Source organism: Mytilus californianus, unplaced genomic scaffold, assembly GCF_021869535.1.
Source record: "Mytilus californianus isolate M0D057914Y unplaced genomic scaffold, xbMytCali1.0.p SCAF_2, whole genome shotgun sequence".
In the NCBI taxonomy this organism is placed as follows: domain Eukaryota; kingdom Metazoa; phylum Mollusca; class Bivalvia; order Mytilida; family Mytilidae; genus Mytilus; species Mytilus californianus.
Genome location: NW_026262668.1, coordinates 23,385,574 through 23,410,848, shown reverse-complemented (window position 1 = coordinate 23,410,848; position 25,275 = coordinate 23,385,574). Strand labels below are relative to the sequence as shown.

Here is a 25,275-nt window from a genome sequence, read left to right as displayed (position 1 = left end):
AGAAGTATAATATAATGTCAGATAAGCTGTATCATATAGAGATACCCTTCTGATAGGACTTACTGAAAATTCGTAAATTATTGCAATGTTTTTGTTATTGTGAAAAATGTGACAGGGTTTTAATTGCAATAATTTAAACTTGCATTTTGGATTTTTTTATATGAATGAAGCGGGATTTTCTCAGTATCGCAAAAAATTATAATTGCATTTTGGTCTAAAATGACAAAATCGCAATAATAAATGCTTGCAATAATTTCTGAATTTACCGAATTATTAAAGCAGAGGTATATAGTAACTTTTTTCATTTGTTGGTTTCGTCCATTCATCTTTTCTAATCTCCAAATCATAGTCAGTGCTCCAGCTAGAAATCAAAAGGGGCAGGGTGCCAGTGGAGGGCAGGGCACTTTTTTATGAAAGGAAAAGGCACTGCTCATTTCTTTTGTCTACGTTTCTGTGTGTATCACGAGTTCACATTCTTTTTTTTACTGTATATGTTGTTAATAAAGATGCATAAGTTGTTGTTTTGATTATTTATTCTATAAAATTTGCATTAGAAAATGTAATTCATTCGACATGTTCAAAAAACATGTCAATACACATTCATACATCACATCACTATAAACCAATAGAGGCAAATTAACTTACTATTCTCCCCCCCCCTTTTCCAAAAAAAAACAACATAAACTAAACATCTCATAATTTAGCATACATGTGACAGAGTTGTCTTATTTCAAAATTTTCAGCTACAGTTCGGCCCTCAAAACTTTTTTTCATTGTTTGTGTTAAGGAATTATTTAGTAAAGCTTCATCAAGTTGATGTCATGATAGTTTAACTTCACACTACCCATTTATGTAGGATTGCAGCTTAACATCATTATAACAATTGAACTGATAAATTTCTTAATTGACAATATATAGAACATGGATTGCTAAAAGTATGATTATTCAAAATAAATTGCAATAATTTTTTTTTGGTATGTTCAAAGACAGTTAATATCCTTAAGATAACATTCTTATATAATTTTGTATTCAATTGGTTATTTATTCCTATGTTTAATACTAGATAATATTTTAGGAGCACACATTTGTAATAAGCTAAAACAGGGGAAGTAACTCCAAAATTAATTTCGAACATGTTTACTGTTTGCTTGTCGCTCACAAGTTGAGATGGACGGCGTTTCTGTGAAGGCATAGTTTATCATCATATTTTGATGACTTAAATTCTATTCTAAAGTCATGAAAGTCTTCATTTATACACTCTTCTTGGAGATTGAAAATGCCGACCCAAGCTAAAAACACTCGCTGACACATTCATCAAATTTATGACAAAAAGGTACATTGTCTTAATTAAATTACCTAGTTATTAGCACCTTTGAAGTCTTATCCACTGTAATTGATTGTAATGACATGATTAACCTGGGGGCAATCACCTGGTGTCATATATGTAATTTAACTTTGTGATAAGAAATCGATGAAACAAAAGGCAATTTTACCAAAACGGCACAAGGGTTTTTGAGAAAAAGGCTTTAGGGCAAAAGGGCGCGGATGAAGGCACCCAGGGCGCGGCGCCCTTCTATTTTGGGCTAACGAGACCACTGATAGTGATGGATTTTTATACGCCCGTTTCGGGACGTATTATGGTATACTGTTGTCCGTCCATCCCTCCATCGTCAACATGTCGGACATTAACTCAAAAATGCTTCAACCAATTTGTATAAAACTTTGGTGAATCGTTTATATCTATTGACATGAGCTCCCTTTCGTTTTTTATAAACTTTAGATTTTACGTTTCCGAGTAATGGGGTTTTATTCATTAAAAAAAGGGGGATTTTCCAGTTTTCGGACAATAACTCAAAAATGCTTTCACCAATTTGCAATAAACTTTGGTGAATTGTTTATATCTATTGACATGAGCTCCCTTTAGATTTTTATAAATTTTAGATTTTACGTTTCCGAGGTTGTGGGGTTTTATTCATTAAAAAAGGAGGATTTTCCAGTTTTCAGACAATAACTCAAAAATGCTTTCAGCAGTTCTCATGAAACTTTGGTGCATTGTTTATATCTATTGACGTAAGCTCCCTTTCGATTTTTATAAATTTTAGATTTTATTATTTCAATCTTGCACAAGATATTTAGAATCTAATGGCATAGTGCGCCTCCTATTTTGATTTTTGATCCAAATGATTTTTTGAGTTTCCCATACTTAAACATTAATTTTGACATATCTGCCAAAGGAATATCTTATATCAGCATGAACTTAGATTTCTATAAAACATTCCAATTTACCAGTACTTTTATAGCTGTTCTTTTTCTTAAAGTCAGCACAAGGTCTTCAACATGAAGTAAAAACTTTCACTTCACTCCAAGTTCAAGACCAAAAGCATCTGTTTGAGGGAATTCTGTGCTAGAATTTGTCAAGACACACTTGGGATCAAAAGGGCCAAGCTGCATGCTAAGATAAATTCCCTTTCATGTCTTGCATGTCTTACATTCGTACTTGCATTGTTTAGCTCATTCCAAGCTGACTAGGTTACTTATATAATTAAAATTGACAACAACACTTCAAAGAGTCTTTATGAAGTTATAGGTTACTTTTAGTTTACAAAATTGTAATTTTCATAATCAGACCACCAAAAACAATTAATAAAGCCATTAATGAGATCAAAGACATAATAGTACCTAATAATACAAGCCAAAACTATCGATAATTTAGATTTAAATATTAAAGCTTTTATGCAATTTCAATAGAAACTTTTAGGTTAAGTAAAAATACTAATATTCATTACACATCATGCATGCATGCAAGTGTCCCCATCTATTTTGACAAGTACAAGATTAGAAGCTTAATTGTAAAATGTGAACTATTTTAATGCTGAATACATGAATAAAACTATTATTATTCATATTAGATTACTTTTAAAAGTATGATTCATGAAAACATTGATTTAATGTCATTTGATAGCCAAAAGAAAAGTGTGTCAAAAGTCAGATTTCTTTTGTAACTTATAATCAGCTTGAAAACTTCTGGTTTCTCAAAATGAAAGTTATAAGTGTTATTAATCATAGACGTTCATTCCTGTTTACAACTGTTGCAATTCACATATTATTCCTCAATGCTTTTACAAAAACAGGTACAAAATTTTTATGAAGATCTTACAACAATATTGTTGATGAAAGTTTGTTTATGTTGTAACATCCAGTATAAATATGACAGTTTGAAATTAAAGGATTCTGGCTTTTTAGTCCTAAAACAATGACAGATAATCGCATGAATATTTTTTTTTAAAAGTACTGTCATAACTTCCCTTTCAATCACACTATAAAATACAGAAACAATTTAAAGATTATTACAACACAGGACTTATCAAGATCTATACCAAATGTATATATGCTTATTTTTAATGATTTTTTCTAGGAGAAAAGTCCGTAATCAACTTAGGTAATTTTGATACTGTGGATTGTTCAGATGAACGGTACCAATCAAGACCATTTTCTTCAACTCAGGGAACTAACTGTATCCTCCAAAAAACACCATGCAATGAGGAAGGGCAAGTTATATACAGCAATGGTAGTACAACTGCAGACAGAAAATGTAGATGTGACTATACAAAGAACTATGCATTTGTTTCTACAAACCGTTCTGATCCATGTTCTTGTGATCCAGTTCAAGAGGACTGCACCTGTCTCATCAAAAAATGTAACAATGGACTGAAACTCTCGTCAGGTATATCAAAAAGAACCTTTCATGAAACAGATATGGATACTAAAGTAATAAGTTTCTGTTAAAAATGAATGAAAAATACTATCTGTTTTTTTAAAGGAAAATATTGCAATATTACCATCTCTGTCATTTTGTTGACATGTTTAACAAAGATGTATGAAAAGTTCTGTTTGACTTTTAAAAATGCTATTTAAATTATTAAAATAGTTTATATATGTTTGTCAAAAGAAGAATATTTAAAAAAATACTGGTCTAAACATTTTTTTATTTACCAGTATGGGCAGTTTAACCTTTGTGGATTATGTAGATGGCTTTGGTGCTACACAACAAGGTCTGCTAAGGAGGATATTTTCCAAGATCTTGTCCTTACTCTATGAATTAAAACTTTTCATGAATTTCTCAGAGTTTAGAAAATCCCTAAGTTTCAAAATCTTCCATTTGGAAATTAATAAAGTTTAACACAGTTGTATTTTATTTCAGACTACAAGTGTGTACCACAAGATGAAAGAAGTTTTACATGTAAAGAGATAACACATTTCAAGTAAGCATTGTTATTTTGACAAAGTCAATAAAGAATCATGCAGAAATAAAAGAATGCAATAACTCTTAGAAATTAAAAAATACTTCATTGTGTGATAGATAAAATTGAGAATGGAAATGGGGAATGTGTCAAAGAGACAACAACCCGACCATAGAACAGACAACAGCAGAAGGTCACCAACAGGTCAACAAGCATATATACATTTGGTATAGATCTTGATAAGTCCTGTGTTGTAATAATCTTTAAATTGTTTATGAGATGTATATTACAAAATGCCTTGTTGATATTTGTCTAAATGTAATTAATTCAGTTCAATATTATCATTTTAGGGTAATATCCTTTTCACAGTGTCAAAATGGTAAAGTGGTTGTTTTAATTCCAGATGATAAGATTGATTTTCTATGAGATAGGGTCTAACATTCTTTAACTGACTTTTCAATTATTACAATGTGCTGTTTTAAGCCATGCTAAATTTTTTTAAATTGACATATTCATTAGTCAGAATTTTTCAAAAATTACTTGTGAGCAACACACTCGAGCTCAGATAACTTTAAGCCTCAAGTTAGGAACTTCAAGACACGTACATATCATACCTACATGTATAACATAATATAAATGAAATGTAATGTACATACAAAATTTAAAAAAGAAGAAATAGTCATTTATTTTCAGAAACTAAAAACTGCTGTATCTTTGTTTTTGGATATGAGCTTCATTTAGGTTAGCTACACTGTTATTGTCATAACTGTCCCACATCTACTTCTTGTTTGTACATCTGTGTAAATTGTTGTATTAGTGTTATCTACACCAATTTCATACAACATTCCTACTTTCTATATTGGACAAAAGGTTAAGGAGCTGTTCCTTTTGAAATAATGAGATTTTTCACTTGCAATATAAGTGAACTCTTCAGCCTATTTTTGCTTTACTTTCCGAGATATTTTATTTGTTGTCACAGAAACAGTGGTTGGTCATTTTATAATCTTCAAAATTGAAATGGGCAATATTCATACCAATCTATAAGACCAACTATATTCAATTTTTTTAAAACTATATCATGATCATGTATAATGTTCATCGAAAATATTTTTAATTTTCAATTTCAATGATTTCTGTAGTAGTTAGGTTAACACACAAATGTGTGTCAACTCGTGAAATGCCCAAAACAATAGAAGAAATTATGTTTTTAACTGATAGACATTTTGATCATTTTGAATTTAACTTTTATCAGACATTTATATAAAAAAATTAGTACAGTATTCCAGCCATTGCCACCAAATGCTAATTTAATGTCTTGCATTTTTCAATATTGCAATTCTCAATGCAGAGAAACTCATGCAGTCAATGACAGATCAATCATTTCTAAAATGAATTGTAACTTGGGGGATAAAAATACAAATATCAGCATTTGTCCAGGAGATATCAGCAGTTGGACAATCAACCCAAGCTATTCATCAATAATCAAAAGGATGAATGCTTCAATAAGACTTTTAGAGAGTTTGTTTTTTTAGAAAATTCACCTAAATAATCAGTTTTCCACACTTTTTTTGTCATGCTTGAAGATATTGACTTGATATTTGTTATATAGTACACCATGACAAGTTATAGATCAAGTAAGCATTTTGTTCCAGTACAATGAATTTTTAGCTGGTAGGGGACTATGTATTGCCATGCAATACTCTCAGAATGCTTGTAATATCTGACTTTTAATCATGGAACTAGGTCAAGACCTAGTTGGCATTATTCAACATTTATAACTTAACTAGAACACACCCGCGAAATCGCGGGCATTTCAAAAAAAAAGATTTATAACTGGAGAATTTCAGGAAAGGTATCAAAAGTCATAGGTACTTGGGGACAGGGCAATATTTTTTAAGCCCTCCCCCTTTTTTCCCAAAGACCAATATTTTTTGTTTTCTGTTTTTCTGTATACTATGAACATACATATACTTTAAATACTATAAACGGTCACTGATAAATAATATATTAGTGACCGCCGTGGATAATAAACTATTGGAATTGATAGTAAATAGCAAATACACTTTATTTATAGTATATGTATGATCATAGTAAACAGAAAAACGCGAAAATAATTGTCCTGTCCTCAAGTACTTATGAAAATTATGTGTAAATTTGAATCAGTCCTAAACGGAAGTCTTTTATACGACTCAAAAGTCAGTCCGATGATGGAAACCATATCCGGACGCCTTTATTTTTATTTTTCTCCCAAAATAACCAAAACTGAATAATCATAAGCAAGGATGATAAATGCGACTATGCATTGTACCTATAGGACACAGAGGCATGATGTTTAATTTATTGTGGAAAGAAGAGAAGCGACACACAAAATGAGGTCTTCTCATTTAATAGTATAGATTTTGTAGTTGTGCACATCATTTCACCACTACACTTTGTTTTATGTTTTTGCTCCATTTTAAGAAGACATAATGTTATGAGTTTATTGTAAAGAGAGCCTTAAAATGTCAAATGTTATTGAAATTTTTACATTTTTATGCCCCTGACTTAGGTAATAAGGGCATTAAGTGTTACCCTTGACTGTCCTTCTGTCCGTCTTTTCATCTTTCATACTGTCCTTCCGTCTGTCCCATTTTTATACGCCCGTTTACGGGACGTATTATGGTATACCGTTGTCCGTCCGTCTGTCTGTCCGTCCGTCCGTCGTCAACATGTCGGACATTAACTCAAAAACGCTTTAACCAATTTGCATGAAACTTTAGTGAATTGTTTATATCTATTGACGTGAGCACCCTTTCGTTTTTTATAAATTTTAGATTTTACGTTTCCGAGTTATGGGGTTTTATTCATTAAAAAAAGGGGGATTTTCCAGTTTTCGGACAATAACTCGAGAATGCTATCACCAACTTGCAAGAAATTGTGGTGAATTGTTTATATCTATTGACAAGAGCTCCCTTTTGATTTTTATATATTTTAGATTTTACATTTCCGAGTTACAGGGTTTTATTCATAAAAAAAAGGGGGATTTTTCAGTTTTCAGACTAAAAATCAAAAATGCTTTCAGCAGTTCTTATGAAACTTTGGTGAATTGTTTATATCTATTGATGTAAGCTCCGTTTACAATTTTATAAATTTTATATTTTACATTTCTGAGTTATGGGGTTTTATTCGTTAAAAAAGGGGGGATTTTCAAGTTTTTGGACAATAACTCAAAAATGCTGTCAGAAATTCTCAAAAAACTTTAGTGAATTATTTATATCTATTGATGTAAGCTCCCTTTACATTTTCATAAATTTTTAATATGACATTGAGAATTAATTGAACTTTAATTGTTTATAGTCTGACAACAGATTTACTAAGTATTGCGCAACAGCACAGTGTATTGCACAACAGCAAGAAATCTTTAATTGAATATAAATTCAATTCATATAACCAATTTCAAGTTCTTTGACTACATTTATTCAGAAACCTATAATATGTTAAATATTTAATACAATCCAAATTCAGACCTGTATCAAGCTTGAATATTGTGTCCATTTTTGTCCCAACTGTTCAGGGTTGGACCTTTGTGGGCGTATCCAGCTGCGCTCAGCGAAGCAGTTTATTGTTTGAGCACGCTACCTTAAATTTTCCTCATCCAAATTTTATGAAATTCATACACAATGCTAAGAACCAAAACTTGTAGACAGAGTTCGAATTTATGTAGTGAGTCACTAAAACTAAAACTAGTAATTATTTTATATGAAAAGTAAAGCATGAATACCAGAAATTTTTGGTATGTTTTTATTTAAAGCTTAGGGACATAGTTACAATATATATTTTTTTCCAAACACATGTGCTGGACACATACATACATATATATATATATATATATTTGAATCTGTATATTTTAAAATTAGCCAATTTTTATTACCCTTATTCATGGATGAAAAGCTTCATTTCAACTGCTTCCTGAGTGAAAGTAGCTTGGATACTGAAAAATATTTTTGTGTTTCCCCTCAGGATCTTTAGTTAACACTATGCCAAAAAAAAAAAAAAAAATTTGAAGGGCACTTTTAATGACTGACATTAAAAATTTTATGCATTTTCATGTTTTTACTTTCATGTATTCTAGGAATGAAAATGAATCAGAAGGAATAGATTTCAGTAATTTTGAAGAAAATGGCAATGTGATTAATGGTACCGGTATGTTTTTAAGCTGTTGATTAATTTTTATTATTGTTGATTTTTTTATTGTAGATTCTTAAAATTTTCTTAAAACAAGAAACTAAGTCTGCTGCCATCAGTGTAGAGATTGTTCTCAATCTGTATTTCAACAATAGTTTTAATATTTCAATAGTTAATTTTCGCTGTGCAAAATGCCTTTGCCAAGTGTTGTTTAACGAGAATGAATGAATAAACAGCTTGAGGAAATAATAATTATATTAATATTATTATTAAAAGCAATTCAATTAAGGCCGAGAAAAAAAAAATCTGTGTTTCCGGTAACCCGACCGACCCTGTTTTTTAGCCCCGACCCTAATTTTTTTATTGGATCTTCAAAAAAAAAGGTATCAATTGACACTGTTTTTGACACAGGCTTCTGTTAATCGACATAATTATTTATCTAACTTGCTTCTACTGGCACAGAAAGCCAGTAAAACATTTTATTTATGTCAAAAGGTATTCCAAATAGGTTAAAATCAAAGAAATTTGCACCGCAGGTGCTTCAAAAACATTGCAAATGGCCGCACTTCCGGTATTTGAAACTAATTACGGACCCGGAAAAACCATGATAATTTTCCGGATTTCGTTTACAATGTCAAAAAAAAAAAAAAAAAAAAAAAAAAAAAAATCCGACCTACCAACCCTATTTTTCAAAATGATTTACCGGAAACACAAATATTTTTTTTTTAGGCCTAATAAAAGGAAAACTAAAGATTTAATTCCTTAAATCTTACTGCCACTGATCTTGCCAGATTTTTATCAAATTTGTATCATTGGTTAATATCAGCAATGTTTCTGACAAGTTCGAAAATAGGTACAGATCAATGTTCAAAGAGTTATGCCCTTGGAAACATTTATTATATGGAAAATTGCAATGTAAGGGCTCTCCTGTGTACAATTGCCAGAATTTTATGAAATTTATATCAAAGGTTTGAATCAGCATGTCCAAATACAGTGCAGATCAATTGTTTTTGGAAAGATTGGAACTTGTTCTAAATCTTTCCTAAGGCACCGGCCTCCCTAACAACAAGTAACTAAGCACAGGTTAGCTACTAAATCTATAAAATGTATACACACTGAAATATAGTTCCCTATAGTTCTCATATCTGTGCACATATGCACATATGAACTGTAAAAAATTTGAGTTATATTTTTGGAGCAGTTCATTCAAGTATGTATGTCTTTAAGGTGTGTTGATGTCCAGGCTTTTTTGTCATTTTGATTAGGTAATTGAGTAATGATACAATACTAGTATAATTGACAACTGTCATGATCACCAAACAATCAGAGACAAGGTGGGGCCTTAATTACAATGCCCCACCTCCTTAAATGCCAATCATATTGACCACATTAGTAATCAACCTCAGTCTTACATAATTATACAGACCCTTCAATAAACATCTCAATACACAAATATTTGACCTCATAATTGAATACACAAATGCATATATTAGATATGTTTGATATATATAGATGATAGATTTATTCATTGCCTGTTACAGTGTATTACTTTTGATCTACAGTACAAAAGTGATTGTGTAAATTTTGTCTGAAAGACAAATGATTAATTAAGGATTAACAAGATCTTTTTTTCAAAAAAAAAAATGAAATCTAAATATAAATATATAAAAGGTATTCAAGTAAGGCCTATAATTTACTTGATAAATCTGCAAGAATCATCTGTAATTAATCAACAATTTAGGTTAGTTTGCTTATTTTTTTATCAGTGATTGGCTTGAAACAGTTATTTAATTTATAAAACTCTTAATAAGAACAAACCATTTTTTCTTTAGTTTATTCTCAATCAAATGTCTGTTATCAATTTTTGTCATTTGAATATAAGAAGTGTATATATATTTTTGCAATCAAGAAAGAATCCACATTTCAACAAATAAGTTTTTTAATTTGTTTATGTTGAAAAAGTACATTTTCAATGCCCTTTGCTGAAAGATATTTAAATTATAAATTGATTAAAATACACTCTACAATTTTAATCTTCAATGTCATATAATTATGATAATTGTTTTCAAAATCAATAAGCAATTCTCAGAGGAGAAAAATAGTATACCTATGTTTCAACTTACAAAATGCCCCAAAAAAAACTTTTAGATTATTTTTTAACACAATAAAATTCTTAGTTTCAAGTCTATCTGTCGGTCCTATGTCTTACAAGGATACTTGGTAAACTCAATATTAGAAGAATCTTTGATTCACATTTTTTTTTTGAACATGTTTCCGGGAACATTATTTGGTTAAGATATTAACTGCAGTTTAAACGAAATTCAATTTGATTCACATTTAGCTCATTTTATCATCTGGAAAAGTGCTTTTCCTTCTAAAGACCTGCGGTTAATACAATTGTCAGCAATAGTGCTTTATTAATGTTCTATTTTGTCCACACCATACCTAAATTATTCAAACTACTCTTCCAATCTTTCCATGAGTTATTTCCATCAATTTGATTATAAGAGTTATGCTCCTTAGAAATATGAATTATATGAAAAATGGCATAGTAAGCATGCTCACATGTTCAATTCTTGCCAGATTTTTATCAAATTTATATCAAAGGGTTATATCAGCAATGTCTCCGACAATTTCGAAAATCAATGCCAATCAACTATTTTCAAGAGAGTTATGTGCCAATTGGAAATATGAATTATATGGAAAATTGCGTTTTAGAACTCTCAAGCCTACATTTCTTGAAGGATAGTTATGAAATTTATATGGAAGGTTAATATCATAATGTCTATTGTCAGGAGTTGTTTACCTTAGAAATGTAAATTCTATAGTAATTTGTATTGTAAGCACTTGCACATGTACAATTCTTGCCTGATATTTAAGTCTCCCAAACGAAGTTTGGGAAGACTTATTGTTTTTGCTCAGTTCTTATTATTAAGTCTCCCAAACGAAGTTTGGGAAGACTTATTGTTTTTGCTCAGTTATTATTATTATTATTCTTCTTCTTCTTCTTCTTCTTCTTCTTCTTCCGCCGCTTTTAAATTTGAACTTGTCCGCACCTGTTCTCAAAAACCGCTTGTCAGATTAACTTAGGGTTTCACAATATGTTAGACTAACATGTCTAGTGGTGCAATCAGGGTTTTGTTTGTGCAATGGGGTTTATAAAGGGGTACTTTGAGGGGCAAAAAGAAAAGAGGGTTTTACTATAGAACCCTATGGGATTTTATTTTTTAAAATTTTCAAATGATTATAAATTGAAAACCGTTTGTGATAGACACAATCTTTTTAATTGAAAATGTTCTAAATGATAAAGCCCATTAAATGAAATACAGGGTTAGTCCCCAGGGGTCACCCCCACCCCCTGCCATTTAAGAAAGTTCTAATACCTTGTAAGTGGTCAAGATCCCCACCCCTAAACCATATATATTCTGGTTTGTCATGCTAAGATGGTTTGAATGATATACAGGGTTAGTCCCCAGGGGTCATCCCGACCCCCTGCCATTTGAGAAAGTTCTAATATCTTGTAAATGGTCGAGATCCCCACCCCTAAACCATATATATTCTGGTTTGTCATCATAAAACACATCAAATGTTATACAGGGTTAGTCCCCAGGGGTCACCCCCACCCCCTGCCATTTAAGAAAGTTCTAATACCTTGTAAGTGGTCAAGATCCCCACCCCTAAACCATATATATTCTGGTTTGTCATGCTAAGATGGTTTGAATGATATACAGGGTTAGTCCCCAGGGGTCATCCCGACCCCCTGCCATTTGAGAAAGTTCTAATATCTTGTAAGTGGTCGAGATCCCCACCCCTAAACCATATATATTCTGGTTTGTCATCATAAAACACATCAAATGTTATACAGGGTTAGTCCCCAGGGGTCACCCCCACCCCCTGCCATTTAAGAAAGTTCTAATATCTTGTAAGTGGTCAAGATCCCCACCCCTAAACCATATATATTCTGGTTTGTCATGCTAAGATGGTTTGAATGATATACAGGGTTAGTCCCCAGGGGTCATCCCGACCCCCTGCCATTTGAGAAAGTTCTAATATCTTGTAAGTGGTCGAGATCCCCACCCCTAAACCATATATGTTCGTGTTTGTCATGATAAAGCACATTAAATGTTATACAGGGTTAGTCCCCAGGGGTCACCCCACCCCCTGCCATTTAAGAAAGTTCTAATATCTTGTAAGTGGTCAAGATCCCCACCCCTAAACCATATATATTCTGGTTTGTCATGCTAAGATGGTTTGAATGATATACAGGGTTAGTCCCCAGGGGTCATCCCGACCCCCTGCCATTTGGGATAGTACTAATATCTTGTAAATGGTCGAGATCCCCACCCCTAAACCATATATATTCTGGTTTGTCATGATAAAGCACATCAAATGAAATACAGGGTTAGTCCCCAGGGGTCACCCCCACCCCCTGCCATTTAAGAAAGTTCTAATATCTTGTAAGTGGTCAAGATCCCCACCCCTAAACCATATATATTCTGGTTTGTCATGCTAAGATGGTTTGAATGATATACAGGGTTAGTCCCCAGGGGTCATCCCGACCCCCTGCCATTTGAGAAAGTTCTAATATCTTGTAAATGGCCGAGATCCCCACCCCTAAACCATATATATTCTGGTTTGTCCAGATAAAGCACATCAAATGAAATACAGGGTTAGTCCCCAGGGGTCACCCCCACCCCCTGCCATTTCAGAAAGTTCTTATATCTTCTAAGTGGTCAAGATCCCCACCCCTAAACCATATATATTCTGGTTTGTCATGCTAAGATGGTTTGAATGATGTACAGGGTTAGTCCCCAGGGGTCATCCTGACCCCCTGCCATTTTGAGAAAGTTCTAATATCTTGTAAATGGTTGAGATCCCCACCCCTAAACCATATATATTCCTATTTGTCATGTCTCGAACATTTAAATGACGTATACGGTCAGTCCCCAGGGGTTCCCCCCACCCCCAATGTTCTAATATCTTGTAAATGGTTGAGATCCCCACCCCTAAACCATATATATTCCTGTTCGTCATGTAATGAACATTTGAATGACGTATAGGGCCAGTCCCCAGGGACTCCTCCCCACCCCAATGTTCTAGTATCTTGTAAATGGTCGAGATCCCCACCCCTAAACCATATATATTCTGGTTTGTCATGCCAAGATGATTTGAATGATATACAAGGTTAGTCCCCAGGCATCACTAATGCATATAACTTTACTGGACCAAACCAATCTTCACTGGACGTTGCCCAATGTCAGGCGACCCTGGGAATTACGAATTATGGGAGCTTCGTTTGGGAGACTTCGTAACAGCATCCTGTTACAATCATTTCTTGTTATTATTATTATTCTTCTTCTTCTTCTTCTTCTTCCGCCGCTTTTAAATTTGAACTTGTCCGCACCCGTTCTCCAAAACCGCTTGTCAGATTAACTTAGGGTTTCACAATATGTTAGACTAACATGTCTAGTGGTGCAATCAGGGTTTTGTTTGAGCAATGGGGTTTATAAAGGGGTACTTTGAGGGGCAAAAAGAAAAAAGGGTTTTACTATAGAACCCTATGGGATTTTATTTTTTAAAATTTTAAAATGATTATAAATTGAAAACCGTTTGTGATAGACACAATCTTTTTAATTGAAAATGTTCTAAATGATAAAGCCCATTAAATGAAATACAGGGTTAGTCCCCAGGGGTCACCCCCACCCCCTGCCATTAAAGAAAGTTCTAATACCTTGTAAGTGGTCAAGATCCCCACCCCTAAACCATATATATTCTGGTTTGTCATGCTAAGATGGTTTGAATGATATACAGGGTTAGTCCCAAGGGGTCATCCCGACCCCCTGCCATTTGAGAAAGTTCTAATATCTTGTAAATGGTCGAGATCCCCACACCTAAACCATATATATTCTGGTTTGTCATGATAAAGCACATCAAATGTTATACAGGGTTAGTCCCCAGGGGTCACCCCCACCCTCTGCCATTTAAGAAAGTTCTAATATCTTGTAAGTGGTCAAGATCCCCACCCCTAAACCATATATATTCTGGTTTGTCATGCTAAGATGGTTTGAATGATATATAGGGTTAGTCCCCAGGGGTCATCCCGACCCCCTGCCATTTGAGAAAAATCTAATATCTTGTAAATGGTCAAGATCCCCACCCCTAAACCATATATATTCTGGTTTGTCATGATAAAGCACATCAAATGAAATACAGGGTTAGTCCCCAGGGGTCACCCCCACCCCCTGCCATTTAAGAAAGTTCTAATATCTTGTAAGTGGTCAAGATCCCCAACCCTAAACCATATATATTCTGGTTTGTCATGCTAAGATGGTTTGAATGATATACAGGGTTAGTCCCCAGGGGTCATCCCGACCCCCTGCCATTTGAGAAAGTTCTAATATCTTGTAAATGGTTGAGATCCCCAACCCTAAACCATATATATTCTGGTTTGTCATGATAAAGCACATCAAATGAAATACAGGGTTAGTCCCCAGGGGTCACCCCACCCCCTGCCATTTAAGAAATTTCTAATATCTTCTAAGTGGTCAAGATCCCCACCCCTAAACCATATATATTCTGGTTTGTCATGCTAAGATGGTTTGAATGATATACAGGGTTAGTCCCCAGGGGTCATCCTGACCCCCTGCCATTTGAAAAAGTTCTAATATCTTGTAAATGGTTGAAATCCCCACCCCTAAACCATATATATTCTGGTTTGTCATGATAAAGCACATCAAATGAAATACAGGGTTAGTCCCCAGGGGTCACCCCCACCCCCTGCCATTTAAGAAAGTTCTAATATCTTCTAAGTGGTCAAGATCCCCACCCCTAAACCATATATATTCTGGTTTGTCATGCGAAGTTGGTTTGAATGATATACAGGTTAGTCCCCAGGGGTCATCCCAACCCCCTGCCATTTGAGAAAGTTCTAATATCTTGTAAATGGTTGAGATCCCCACCCCTAAACCATATATATTCCTGTTCGTCATGTAATGAACATTTGAATGACGTATAGGGCCAGTCCCCAGGGACTCCTCCCCACCCCAATGTTCTAGTATCTTGTAAATGGTCGAGATCCCCACCCCTAAACCATATATATTCTGGTTTGTCATGCCAAGATGATTTGAATGATATACAAGGTTAGTCCCCAGGCATCACTAATGCATATAACTTTACTGGACCAAACCAATCTTCACTGGACGTTGCCCAATGTCAGGCGACCCTGGGAATTACGAATTATGGGAGCTTCGTTTGGGAGACTTCGTAACAGCATCCTGTTACAATCATTTCTTGTTATTATTATTATTCTTCTTCTTCTTCTTCTTCTTCCGCCGCTTTTAAATTTGAACTTGTCCGCACCCGTTCTCCAAAACCGCTTGTCAGATTAACTTAGGGTTTCACAATATGTTAGACTAACATGTCTAGTGGTGCAATCAGGGTTTTGTTTGAGCAATGGGGTTTATAAAGGGGTACTTTGAGGGGCAAAAAGAAAAAAGGGTTTTACTATAGAACCCTATGGGATTTTATTTTTTAAAATTTTAAAATGATTATAAATTGAAAACCGTTTGTGATAGACACAATCTTTTTAATTGAAAATGTTCTAAATGATAAAGCCCATTAAATGAAATACAGGGTTAGTCCCCAGGGGTCACCCCCACCCCCTGCCATTAAAGAAAGTTCTAATACCTTGTAAGTGGTCAAGATCCCCACCCCTAAACCATATATATTCTGGTTTGTCATGCTAAGATGGTTTGAATGATATACAGGGTTAGTCCCAAGGGGTCATCCCGACCCCCTGCCATTTGAGAAAGTTCTAATATCTTGTAAATGGTCGAGATCCCCACACCTAAACCATATATATTCTGGTTTGTCATGATAAAGCACATCAAATGTTATACAGGGTTAGTCCCCAGGGGTCACCCCACCCTCTGCCATTTAAGAAAGTTCTAATATCTTCTAAGTGGTCAAGATCCCCACCCCTAAACCATATATATTCTGGTTTGTCATGCTAAGATGGTTTAAATGATATATAGGGTTAGTCCCCAGGGGTCATCCCGACCCCCTGCCATTTGAGAAAGATCTAATATCTTGTAAATGGTCGAGATCCCCACCCCTAAACCATATATATTCTGGTTTGTCATGATAAAGCACATCAAATGAAATACAGGGTTAGTCCCCAGGGGTCACCCCCACCCCCTGCCATTTAAGAAAGTTCTAATATCTTCTAAGTGGTCAAGATCCCCACCCCTAAACCATATATATTCTGGTTTGTCATGCGAAGTTGGTTTGAATGATATACAGGGTTAGTCCCCAGGGGTCATCCCGACCCCCTGCCATTTGAGAAAGTTCTAATATCTTGTAAATGGTTGAGATCCCCACCCCTAAACCATATATATTCCTGTTCGTCATGTAATGAACATTTGAATGACGTATAGGGCCAGTCCCCAGGGGTTCCTCCCCACCCCCAATGTTCTAGTTTCTTGTAAATGGTCGAGATCCCCACCCCTAAACCATATATATTCTGGTTTGTCATGCCAAGATGATTTGAATGATATACAAGGTTTGTCCCCAGGCATCACTAATGCATATAACTTTACTGGACCAAACCAATTTTCACTGGACGTTGCCCAATGTCAGGCAACCCTGGGAATTACGAATTATGGGAGCTTCGTTTGGGAGACTTCGTAACAGCATCCTGTTACAATCATTTCTTGTTATATCAAAGGTTTATATCAGCAATTTCTTGGACCAGTTTGGAAATCAGTGGTGATCAACTGTTTTTATACGACCGCAAAAATTAAAAATTTTTTGGTCGTATATTGGTATGACGTTGGCGTCGTCGTCGTCGTCGTCGTCGTCGTTGTCGTCGTCGTCGTCGTCGTCGTCGTCGTCCGGCGTCGTCGTCGTCCGGCGTCGTCCGGCGTCGTCCGAAGACACATTGGTTTTCGCACTCTAACTTTAGTTTAAGTGAATGGATCTCCATGAAATTTCACCATAAGGTTCAATACCACAAAAGGAAGGTTGGGATTGATTTTGGGGGTTATGGTACCAAAGGTTAAGGAATTAGGGGCCAAAAAGGGGCCAAAAATAAGCATTTTTGTAACTTTCAGACAATAACTTGTGTGTAAGTGTATGGATCTCTCTGACATTGTACCACAAGGTTCCATATCACAAAGGGAATGCTGGGATTGATTTTGGGGGTAATTGCCTCAAAATTTTAGGAATTAGGGGCCAAAAAAGGGGCAAAAAACAAGCATTTTTCTAGTTTCATGACAATAACTTGTGTGTAAGTGTTTGGATATTTCTGAAATTGTACTACAAGGTTCCATATCACAAAGGGAAAGCTGGAATTGAGTTTGGGGGTAATTGCCCGAAACGTTTAGGAATTGGGGGCCAAAAAGGGGCCAAAAATAAGCATTTTTCTAGTTTACAGACAATAACTTGTGTTCAAGTGTATGGATCTCTCTGAAATTGTACTGCAAGGTACCATACCACAAAGGGAAGGCTGGGATTGAGTTTGGGGGTGATGAATCATAAGGGGGTTCAAAAAATTTGGGGGGGGGGGATTTTTTTTTTTTTTTTTTTTCTTTTTTTCCTTTTTTTTTTCTTTTAAAATTTTCCATTTTAAGTTGGTTATTTCTGATTTATATTTAAAAGCAAATAATAATGATATGGTAGGAGATACACACCAAACAGGATGTGTAAATTATTATATAATAAGTATTGTGAAATAGCAAGAAATTTTCAATTGCACAGTATTGCACAATAGCAAGAAATCTTCAATTGCACAGTATTGCGCAATAGCAAGAAATCTTCAATTTAACAGTATTGCGCAATAGCAAGAAATATCCAATAGCACAATATTGCGCAATAGCAAGAAATTGTCAATTGTACAGTATTGCGCAATAGCAAGAAATATTCAATTGCACAGTATTGTTCAAAAGAAGATACTTCGTATAAATTGCTTATTTCTTGATCAATTTCAATGGGGTTTTATTCTTGAATTCTTGGGGTTCTTTAATATGCTGAATCTAACCGTGTATTAAGTTTTTGGATTTTGGGCCCCGTTTTTAAATTGGTCCACATTGAGGTCCAAAGGGTCCAAAATTAAACTTTGTTTGATTTCATCAAAAATTGAATTATTGGGGTTCTTTGATATGCCGAATCTAACCGTGTATTTAGATTTTTAATTTTGGGTCCCGTTTTTTAAATTTGTCTACATTAAGGTCTAAAGGGTCCAAAATTAAACTTAGTTTGATTTTAACAAAAATTGAATTCTTAGGGTTCTTTGATATGCTGAATCTAAACATGTGTTTAGATTTTTGATTATGGGCCCAGTTTTCAAGTTGGTCCAAGTTGGGGTCCAAAATTAAACTTTGTTTGATTTCAACAAAAATTGAATATATGGGGTTCTTTGATATGCTGAATCTAAACATGTATTTAGATTTTAGATTTTTGGCCCAGTTTTCAAGTTGGTCCAAATTGGGGTCCAAAATTAAACTTTGTTTGATTTCAACAAAAATTGAATATATGGGGTTCTTTGATATGCTGAATCTTACCATGTATTTAGATTTTTTATTTGTGGGCCCGCTATCAAATTGGTTCATATTGAGGTCAAAAGGGTCCAAAATTAAACTTTGTTTGATTTCATCAAAAATTGAATTATTGGGGTTCTTTGATATGCCAAATCTAACCGTGTATTTAGATTTTTAATTTTGGGTCCTGTTTTTTAAATTGCTCTACATTAAGGTTCAAAGGGTCCAAAATTAAACTTAGTTTGATTTTAACAAAAATTGAATTTTTGGGGTTCTTTGATATGCTGAATCTAAACATGTGTTTAGATTTTTGATTATGGGACCAGTTTTCAAGTTGGTCCAAGTTGGGGTCCAAAATTAAACTTTGTTTGATTTCAACAAAAATTGAATATATGGGGTTCTTTGATATGCTGAATCTAAACATGTATTTAGATTTTAGATTTTTGGCCCAGTTTTCAAGATGGTCCAAATTGGGGTCCAAAATTAAACTTTGTTTGATTTCAACAAAAATTGAATATATGGGGTTCTTTGATATGCTGAATCTTACCATGTATTTAGATTTTTTATTTGTGGGCCCGCTATCAGATTGGTTCATATTGAGGTCAAAAGGGTCCAAAATTAAACTTTGTTTGATTTCATCAAAAATTGAATTATTGGGGTTCTTTGATATGCCAAATCTAACTGTGTTTTTAGATTTTTAATTTAGGGTCCCGTTTTTTAAATTTGTCTACATTAAGGTCCAAAGGGTCCAAAATTAAACTTAGTTTGATTTTAACAAAAATTGAATTCTTCGGGTACTTTGATATGCTGAATCTAACACATGTTTAGATTTTTAAAGGCAGTGCTTTAATGCCTTTCTAGTTGCCGGGTTAATCCTTCCTTCCGCGATATCCAACTTATCTACGTGGGGGGTCATTAGACTCCAAGTAGATCCGGAAATGTTGAATTCTCTCCTCTTCTTATTGCGATATAAAATGTTTTTTGTTTCATTTCATTTACATTGGGAAATAGAGAAACGATCATTGTGTTTTGTTAGTTTTAAAAACTTTTGATATATTAGTATTTTGCATTATAAGCAGTCAACCGATTGACAAACTAGAATTATTTGAATTCCGTGTGGAAAGAGCTCGGGTTAATTTCGAGTGTTATCTGCAATCTAGATGTTTATAAATCATTTCAGTCGTTGATATAATAATTAAAGGTCGACTGAACATGAATTATATTATACAATTTAAAGCGCATTTCTGTTTATGCACGTGAACCCGTCTAACGTTATTTTCGCAGTAATATAAAGTAGCAAATTATCGTTCCTGAATAGGTGGCGCCGTGGTAGCGGATCCTGTTCCTCTTCTTCCGGTTTCTGCACTGTGCAACTATTTCAGTTACTGGTTATATTTTTAATTAACGATGCCAAGTACTTGTTGTTGTGTACCTGGATGTCATTTAAGAGGAGAACATGCATTTCCAAATGACTTAAAAAGAAGGAAAAGTTGGATCAACGCCATGGCCCATACGCAGATTGGATGAGAACACGATGATATCGTGGAGTCCATCTCAATCAGCTGTTGTTTGCAAGGCACGTTTTACTGAAAAAGACTACGTGCAGGAAACTATTCATGGTAAAACTCTATTTTCTTTGTGAAATATATAGTTATATATGTAATCTCCATGCGAATAAACCAAAGTCTGTTTACAACCGCAATTATCGTTTTAGAATAAAAGGGGGTGGGTAATTCAAGACGTCATAATTTTTTGGATTACGTATCAATGTGATCTGTTTGAAATTTTTTGGTGATTGCTACAATTATAATGATTTCTTACAAGAGGTATATCATACTGAGAATTATTTTAGCAGTAATTATGCTAATGTAGTAATGACAGGAATGCATAAGCTATGCCTCATAGACTTTCTTGAAAAATATCAATGACAATGTTAACAGGAACAAAACAATGACATGCTCTCATCTATATTATAGTTATTTAGGTACAAACAATGTACGTTTGTTGCATAAGTCTCTCATTGTTTGTCCTTTGGATTTACATAACATACATTGAATCAGGCAAACATAGTTTTATCCAGATTGTAATGAATAAATCTAGTTAATATTTCGCCAGGTAGTACAAAGTATACATTGCTAATGGAAGTTCATTTAATTATAAAAAATCTAATGTTTTATAACCTTTTTCAGGGCGCAAACCCACCATACAGAGACTTAAGTCTACTGCAATTCCCAGCCTATTTTCCTGGACCAAGCAAGAGACTGAATCGTCCGCAAAAAGAAAAATCAGGGCAGTTTCCTGTGAAAACAAAAGAACTAAACTTGATGAATATTGTAGTAGAAATCTAGAGGAAAGTTTTGATTGTAAAGTTGGTTTTCCTGAAGAAGTCATTCATACTGCAGAAAGGATTTATGACTGTCCACCACCAACTGCCGAGCTAATGTTGAGCTTCACAGATGGAATTACGCAAACACCATCAATGCCTATGTTTTCAGCAGAGAATTTTGAAATGAAGACACGTGACACAGCCATGCATTTTTATACCGGTTCAGAGTTGTATACTAAATTTTTATTTGTTTTGACCACACTTGGTCCAGCAGCACATTGTTTGAGATACATATATTTTCAAATTGATAGGGTGTCAGTTGAAAATCAGTTTTTTTATGACTTTGATGAAATTGAGGCATCATACAACCAACTTTGAACTGTCTAGATTCTAGATTGAATCTAGTGTTAAGAATATTGTGTATACATGGATTATTTTTATGTCTAAACAGTGGTGTGAGGCTAACACTTGGCCATCTAGTGGTTTAGTCAGGTATTTTTCACCATCCAACTTCAAATTAAAGTTTCCTACGACTTGGATTATTATTGACAGCACAGAATATCCCGTGATAAAACCTAAAGCTCCTAGAGCTCAGGCAACCTTTTCATCAAATAAAAACAGAAACACTGAAAATTCTTGAATGTTCGACACTTGGTGGTTTAGTCAACTATGTCTCTATGTCACATAGAGCGAATTATTGGACTTGGCAAAACATACAAAATTCTAATAAATCCTATGAATGAAACTGAAACAAAACTTTCATCTGAAATAACATTTAGTTGTTGTATGTTGTGTAATTTTAGAACTTGTATTGTGCCAAAGGATGCATAAATAAAAGTGACGCAATGAATTTTGTTCTGATATATATATATTTACAATTACATGCACATGTAAATTGTAATGCATATAAAAATAAGGAGATGTGGTATGATATTCAGTGAGTTTATCAAACTAAAGTGCATAAGAAATGGGTTTAAGCAGTTACAGGTGTTACTGTCACCGTACAATCTCCAACAATGAGAAAAACTCATACCCTGTAAAAAATTTCAGAGATCTTACAACTAAGTTTTGTTGTCTCACCTTGACTTTGGTGAATTTTTTATATCTGTTGATGTAAATATAAAAAAGAAGATGTGGTATGATTGCCAATGAGACAACTCTCCACACATGCACAAGAGACCAAATGACACAGAAATTAACAGCTATAGGTCACAGTACGGCCTTCAACAATGAGCAAAGCCCATACCGCACAGTCAGCTATAAAAGGCCCAGAAATGACAATGTAAAACAATTCAAACAAGAAAACTAACGGCCTATTTTATGTAAAAAAATGAACAAATATAACAAATATGCAACACATAAACAAACGACAACCACTGAATTACACTTTTATAGGCTCCTGACTTGGGACAGGCACATACATGTACATACAGAATGTGGCGGGCTTAAACATGTTAGCGGGATCCCAACCCTCCCCCTAACCTGGGACAGTGGTGTAACAGTACAATATAAGAAAGAACTATAAAAATCAGTTGAAAGAGGCTAAACTCATCAGATGGATAAATACAAATACAAGTGGACGTGGTCGGGTAGTTGTACATCCAAACAACAAAAAGACACTAAGTACAAATCTGAGAGTACTAGCAGTTACTGACAGCTAGTTCAAAGCCACTAACAACTGATAAAAAAATCTTGCATCTAAGACTAAATTATCAATCCGTAAGCTCCCTTTAGAATTTTATAAATTTTAGATTTTACATTTCTGAGTTATGGGGTTTTATTCATTAAAAAAGGGGGGATTTTCCAGTTTTTGGACAACAACTCAAAAATGCTTTAAGCAGTTCACATGAAACTTTGGTGAATTATTTATAGCTATTGATGTAATCTCCGTATTGATTTTCATAAATTTCAAATATGACATTGAGAAGAAATTGAACTTTATTTGTTTATAGTCTGGCAACAGATTTATTAAGTATTGCACAACAGCAAGAAATCTTTAATTGAATATAAATTCAATTCATATAACCGATTTCAAGTTCATTGACTACATTTATTCAGAAACTATAATATGTCAAATATTTAATTACAATCCAAATTCAGACCTGTATCAAGCTTGAATATTGTGTCCATTTTTGCCCCAGCTGTTCAGGGTAGTACCTCTGCGGGTGTATCCAGCTGCGCTCAGCGAATCAGTTTATTTCTTAATTAAGAACTCCTTTTTATACGACCGCAAAAAAATTTTGTGGTTGTATATTGGTATGACGTTGGCGTCGGCGTCGTCATCCGAAGACACATTCGTTTTCGCACTCTAACTTTAGTTTAAGTGAATGGATCTCAATGAAATTTTAAAATAAGGTTCAATACCACAAAAGGAAAGTGGGGATTGATTTTGGGGGTTATGGTACCAACAGTTAAGGAATTAGGGGCCAAAAATAAGCATTTTTGTAACTTCCAGACATAACTTGTGTGTAAGTGTATGGATCTCACAAGGTTCCATATCACAAAGGGAATGCTGGGATTGATTTTTGGGGGTAATTGCCTCCAAATTTTAGGAATTAGGGGCCAAAAAGGGGCAAAAAACAAGCATTTTTCTAGTTTCATGACAATAACTTGTGTGCAAGTCTATGGATCTCTCTGACATTGTATCACATGGTTCCATATCACAAAGGGAATGCTGGGATTGAATTTGGGGGTAATTGCCTCCAAATTTTAGGAATTAGGGGCCAAAAAGGGGCAAAAAACAAGCATTTTTCTAGTTTCATGGCAATAACTTGTGTGTAAGTGTATGGATCTTTATGAAATTGTACTACAAGGTTCCATATCACAAAGGGAAAGCTGGAATAGAGTTTGGGGGTAATTGCCCAAAAAGTTAAGGAATAAGGGGCCAAAAATAAGCATTTTTTTAGTTTCCAGACAATAACTTGTGTTCAAGTGTATGGATCTCTCTGAAATTGTACTGCAAGGTACCATACCACAAAGGGAATGCTGGGATTGATTTTGGGGGTAATAGCCTCCAAATTTTAGGAATTAGGGGCCAAAAAGGGGCAAAAAACATGCATTTTTCTAGTTTCATGACAATAACTTGTGTGTAAGTCTATGGATCTCTCTGACATTGTATCACATGGTTCCATATCACAAAGGGAATGCTGGGATTGATTTTGGGGGTAATTGCCTCCAAATTTTAGGAATTAGGGGCCAAAAAGGGGCAAAAAACAAGCATTTTTCTAGTTTCATGGCAATAACTTGTGTGTAAGTGTATGGATCTTTATGAAATTGTACTACAAGATTCCATATCACAAAGGGAAAGCTGGGTTTGAGTTTGGGGGTAATTGCCCTAAACGTTTAGGAATTTGGAACCAAAAAGGGGCCAAAAAACAAGCATTTTTCTAGTTTCCAGACAATAACATGTGTTCAAGTGTATGGATCTCTCTGAAATTGTACTGCAAGGTACCATACCACAAAGGGAAGGCTGGGATTGAGTTTTGGGGTGATGAATCATAAGGGGGTTCAAAAAATTTGGGGGGGGGGATTCTTTTTCCTTTTTTTTCTTTAAAATTTTCCATTTTAAATTGGTTATTTCTGATTTATATATAAAAGCAAATAATAATGATATGGTTTGAATAGGTAAATTAAATTTTTTTAAGTATCTTAGACCACTTTCATTCTGTGTCAGAAACCTATGCTGTGTCAAATATTTAATTACAATCCAAATTCAGTGCTGAATCAAGCTTGAATGTTGTGTTCATACTTGCCCCAACTGTTCAGGGTTCGACCTCTGCGGTCGTATCAAGCTGCGCCCCAGCGGAGCATTTTATTTCATGCATTAATTACTTTATGCTTGGAAATATAATTTTGCTTGGAGTTGAAAGAGTTGACATGTTGCAATGTACATTTACTCTACATAGTTCTATGGTACCAAATCAAAAGTTTATATAAAGAAAGATTTAGATCATTATATAAATAAGGAGATGTGTTATGATTGCCAATGAAAAAACTAAGGATTTTCTTA

General features: G+C 34.3%; 2 protein-coding genes across 2 annotated transcripts in view; both read left to right on the top strand.

The window, feature by feature from the left end:
• The window catches only part of LOC127729509 (uncharacterized), a 186,925-nt gene that overhangs the window by 8,356 nt on the left and 153,294 nt on the right, over nt 1-25,275 (top strand). Inside the window, exons 4-6 of the mRNA XM_052237342.1 lie at nt 3,416-3,724; nt 4,202-4,262; nt 8,353-8,423. Coding sequence (XP_052093302.1) covers nt 3,416-3,724; nt 4,202-4,262; nt 8,353-8,423 — 441 coding nt within the window. The remainder of the gene's footprint in view (nt 1-3,415; nt 3,725-4,201; nt 4,263-8,352; nt 8,424-25,275) is intronic.
• On the top strand, nt 19,767-22,116 carry LOC127729527 (uncharacterized). The gene is made up of 2 exons (XM_052237364.1): nt 19,767-20,559; nt 21,130-22,116. The coding sequence occupies exons 1-2, from the start codon at nt 20,475-20,477 to the stop codon at nt 21,642-21,644; spliced, it is 600 nt and encodes a 199-aa protein (XP_052093324.1). The 5' UTR covers nt 19,767-20,474; the 3' UTR covers nt 21,645-22,116.